The 4,695-nt window shown below is 46.8% G+C and overlaps 1 protein-coding gene across 1 annotated transcript; it reads left to right on the forward strand.

Annotated features, from left to right (window-relative positions):
- The first annotated feature begins 528 nt into the window (after positions 1-528).
- LOC130966568 (uncharacterized) lies at positions 529-4,120 on the forward strand. The gene is made up of 3 exons (XM_057891382.1): positions 529-835; positions 2,336-2,657; positions 3,505-4,120. The coding sequence occupies exons 1-3, from the start codon at positions 529-531 to the stop codon at positions 4,118-4,120; spliced, it is 1,245 nt and encodes a 414-aa protein (XP_057747365.1).
- The last annotated feature ends 575 nt before the right edge of the window (positions 4,121-4,695 follow it).

Below are 4,695 nucleotides of genomic sequence, written 5' to 3' on the forward strand. Positions count from 1 at the left end.
TTTGAGTTTGGTTCTAATATTGTTAAAGGAAATAGAAGTTACAGCAGGAATGTGCATCAAGGTCAGACCAATCAAGGATGGATGGAACCAAGAGGATCTAATCAACCCTTTTGGTAGCAACACCCTCCGAGATATCCTGGACAAAGGCCATTCTACCGCACATACCCAGCTGAAAGACATGGTGGACAACCTTGTAACTACCAACAAGCCCCACCCCGTGCATATGAACCATCCCTTCAACATAACCTCGAACCACCACACTCACAAGCTTCTCTTCACCATTCGCCATCATATGATCCTTCCTTACCCCAATACCAATCCAATCGTTCCCAGTCATCACCACTTCCCTATGTATCATGTCTAAGTCCAGCAAACCGCGAAGCAGAGGATCACCTAAAAGAAACAATAATTAAATTTCAAACAACTATTCAACAACTGGAGCAAGCACTAATCCAATGGGCCATTAAGCGCTCAAATATACAAGGATCAACCACAGCTCCATGTGGACAACCCGATGAAGAGCGTAGCATGAAAGAAATACTAGAGACTCTAGTGGACAAGGCAGAGAATGAATTCGTACTTGAACAAGTGGAAGAAGCTGTCATTGTTCAAGAAGAAGAGTTGGTTGAAGATCTAGGCGATGCTGAACTTCCTTGGGAATCCAGAATTGAGGAAAACTCCGTCCAAGATGCCACAGTTGATGCTAAGGAGAATACCGTACAATCTCCAAGGCAAGTCGTTTACGAAGAATCAGATGGAGTAATCCAAGAAGCAATTTTCCTTGATGGTGATAGTCACAAGTCTAGTTCTCCTAGTGATGAACTTGCGTCCGCAAGTGAATTCTCTGAGATCGAAGAATCTTCCCCAAGTGAATATGAAGATGATGCGGAGGTAGATTTCTCTCAACCTCCAATCTATGACTTGAGTGATGAGAAAGACATAGAAAACTTTGACCAGGATATAGATACAATTGAAGATCTTTGCAAGGAGGTGGAAGAATTCACAGAAGAGCACAAGGAAACGGAACTTGCAGAACCACCAAAAACACCTATTCCAAGGCCATTACCACCTAATACAAGCTTCAAGTGGGTACAATCCTTAACTTATAATTTTACTTATTCACTTGAATATGGTTTGCTTGAAACAGATGGCCAACTTAGAGCTCTCTGCGGCTTTAAGAGTAAGAGGGAATTGGCTCGTACTCAGAACTGGTGCACCAGGTTCAATAAGGTTCCACGCTTCACCTCGAAGTACACGGATTGGTATCATGCTCAATTGCATGGATCACGGAGAACGTTTGGTCACCACGGTGAGATTCTACTTTTTAACCCGCCCGAATGGAAACTTACAAATCAAAACAGAGGCGGATCTAAAAACACAGCTTGGGATCATGGATTATATTCTGACATTCGTCATCTCGGGAGGCTAAATATCTGTTTGAAGCTGCTCAGAAGCTTTACATGTCTAGTTTAGAACCCCGGAGGCTATTGGCATTCCAAGCACTGGTGGAAATTTTTGGACGAATTTAAACATAAACCACCATAACAGGATACTCTTTCAATGTCCAACTTAAGGACTTTAACTAAAAGTGTTAGGTGGGAGACAACCCACCATGGTATGGTCGCTTCTTTTTCAATTTATCTCTTGTTAATTGCTTTCATTTTTCCTTTTTTATTTTAATTTATTAATCCTGGAATCATGCATAAGCATTCATGATAGTCATTGTATTCTGCATTTTTTTTCATGCATAAAAAAAAGGGTTGCACAACGCGACCGCATGCCCCATGCGATCACGTCATATCGCGAAAAACACCACTCATGCGACCGCGTGATCCACGCGGCCGCGTGATATATATATATGTATCGGCGTAAGGATCCAACGAACAGAAAGTTGGGCTGGAATCGTGCGGCTCTTGTGCGTTTCGCACAAATTGGCCGAGGCGATCGCATGCCCCATGCAATCGCGTCACTTACCCAACCCCAATACCACGCGACCGCGTGAGCGACGCGATCGCGTCGCATAGATTGCATATCACCCCAAAAGGAGACAGAGAGTTGCGCTGAGACGGCACTGGAGTCGTGCATTTAGCACGAATTCCAGCGACGCGATCGTGAGACCCACGCGATCGCGTCACTCATCTTTTTCCCCTCTCATGCGATCGCGCGACCCACGTGATCGCATCATCCCCATTTTCATCCCAACTACGCGACCGCGTGCTCCACGCGGCCGCCTGGATTCGATAATATAACCCCCCCAGCCACGCGAACCCTATCAGTCACACAGCCCCCCCTTCACCCCTAACCCTCTCCCCCTTCTCTCTTCTTCTTCCCCCAGCCACCGCCGGCCAGCCGCCACGCCACCACCCCGACGCCGCCGCCGCCCAGACGCCACCGCCGTACCACCCCCCTCCCCTTCTCTCTTCTTCTTTCTTCTTCTCTTCCCCCCTCTCCACCACTGCCAACCGTAGCCACTGCCCTCCACCACCGGCTAACCCGCCGCGCCCCCTCCGCCACCCACCCCCTTCAGCCACCAGCAACCACCACCCTCCCTTCCCCTATCCTCTTCCTCTCTCACTAACCCTAATACCCCCTCCACCGCCACCGCGACGCTGTGCACCACCGCCGCGCCGGATGCCGCCGCAGTCACCTTCTCCCCTGTTCCACCCCTTCCGCTTACCAGGTTCCACAACACGCAACCATTTTTGTCCATTCGTCACTTTTCTATTTATGTTCATAATTAGGATAGCTAGACTTGCATGTTGTAGTGGATTTTTAGGTTGTTAGGTAGCTTAGGCTGTGGTTCGTGGATCTAGGTCTGTTAACTTGCACTGTTCTTACTTTTGTTTTATCCTATGTGCAAATCTGCTGCTGCTATATTCATGATTCATATGCTGCTTTCTTGTATGTTGCTGCTGTTTACATTGAGTTTTTATGTTTATTTTATATCTATGTACTTGCAGCTTGCTTTCTTTTAATTCATTTGAACTGATATGATTGCTGTTTATTTTCCGGGACAATCCAATTTTAGCCGGAATGCTGCCCAAATTTTTTTAAAAATTGTTTTCATTCTTGTTTTGGTTTGGCAACTCTGTTTTCCTCTGCTTCCCCCAAACCATTTCATGAATGCTAGGGCCACTTTCTTATCCTTTTTGATTTCCTGGTTCATAAATTGCTTGTTCAATTATGAGTACTTCTATTCTTACCTGTGAATCCTTGTTCTATGGAATTTTTCTATGCCACTTACTTTCCTAACTCACTAATTTTAATTTACTAATTTCTTTTACCATACTAACCCTTTTGATCTCTTATCTAATTACTTTCACTTCCTCTAACTTTCTCACTATGGAATATTGATTTTTTTTCTTTCCATTTAACATTCATTCAGTCACATTTCAATTACTCATTTTCCTTCTTTTATTTCTCCCTTAGCGCTTTGAGTTTCCTTTGTTTAAATTGCCTATTTTCTTTCCTATTTTTTCCATTCCCTGGTTTTCTGTTTTTCAGGATGTCTGCCTCACAAAGGAAAGGCAAAGGCAAGGCTACTGGCAAGCGCAAGAGAGGAGCTTCCTCACAGTCCATCATTGCTCTAATGCACGATTCCTCATGGCGGGAGAAGAACTTCACACAGCAGGAAAAAGCTGACCAACTGCTCCCTTCGACTGATCCTATAAAATTTGCAAACCGGTACTGTGAGCTGAAGTACCCGACTTTTGCAAACTCTAGAAATCTATACCTGGAACGTTCCTTGAAGATTCCAGAAGCCTTCCAGCAATACACCACTGAGCAAATCAAGCAAAGGGGCTGGTTCTTTCTGGAGAGACCACTGACAGAGGTCAATGCATCTTGGGTCCGGGAATTCTATTGCAACTACTACCTTACTACCCTAGATGCAGTAAACCTGAGGGAAAAGCAAATTCTGGTCACCGAGGAGGCCATAGAGACCATTCTTCAGCTCCCAGCCAAGTCCGATCAGCCAGATGGTTATGCACAGGCTGAGGAGCACATGGGCCAGATGCAGTTTGATTGGGATGCTGTGAAGGCACGGATAGCTCTCGACCCTGCTGTTCCTTGGGAGATGGGTCAGAACACCACTATGCCTAGAGGGATCAAGAGAGTGTAGTTGAATGATGAGGCTCGGCTATGGCATCAAATCTTGAGCAACTATATGATGCCGAGTACTCATGAGACTGAGATCCCAGTTGCCATGATTACCCTCCTCTGGTGTGTGCTGGAGGGTAAGGACATGTACTTGCCTCGTTTCATCCGGCATTATATGGCCAGGGCCCACATCTGAGGCACCCTCCCCTTTCCTTATCTGGTTACACGGCTAGGCCGTCAGGCTGATATGCCTTGGGAGGATGTCGATGAGCGACCACCAGCAGCGGACTGTAGGAAGATCATCCCGCACAGTAGGAACTTCCTTGCTTTGGGCTACAGACCACCACCTGTCACTGCTACTGATGAGACAGCCCCTCCGTCTGCTGGACCCTCTTCATCCACAGCTGCCCCTGCTGTCACCACTGCACCTCCACCCGCCTCTGAGCCGGTTTATCGCCTCGTGCACCGTCTATTCCGCCAGCTTGATCAGATGGAGGGCTGTAACAGGCGCCGGTATGAGAGATTGGAGCGCCGCAGCAGGTGACGCTATTCCCATCTGAAGCTGATGATCAGACAGGGAGCCAACATCCCCTCCGA

This window comes from Arachis stenosperma, chromosome 3 (genome assembly GCF_014773155.1).
Source record: "Arachis stenosperma cultivar V10309 chromosome 3, arast.V10309.gnm1.PFL2, whole genome shotgun sequence".
Lineage (NCBI taxonomy): Eukaryota > Viridiplantae > Streptophyta > Magnoliopsida > Fabales > Fabaceae > Arachis > Arachis stenosperma.

Excerpts from the sequence above, each read along its gene's own strand:
- LOC130966568 (XM_057891382.1), top strand. The coding sequence starts at position 529 with ATGAAAGAAATACTAGAGACTCTAGTGGACAAGGCAGAGAATGAATTC. Across the intron at positions 836-2,335 it reads TGATGAACTTGCGTCCGCAA|CCACCGCCGGCCAGCCGCCA; the intron begins GTGAATTCTCTG and ends TTCTTCCCCCAG. Across the intron at positions 2,658-3,504 it reads CCGCAGTCACCTTCTCCCCT|GATGTCTGCCTCACAAAGGA; the intron begins GTTCCACCCCTT and ends TCTGTTTTTCAG.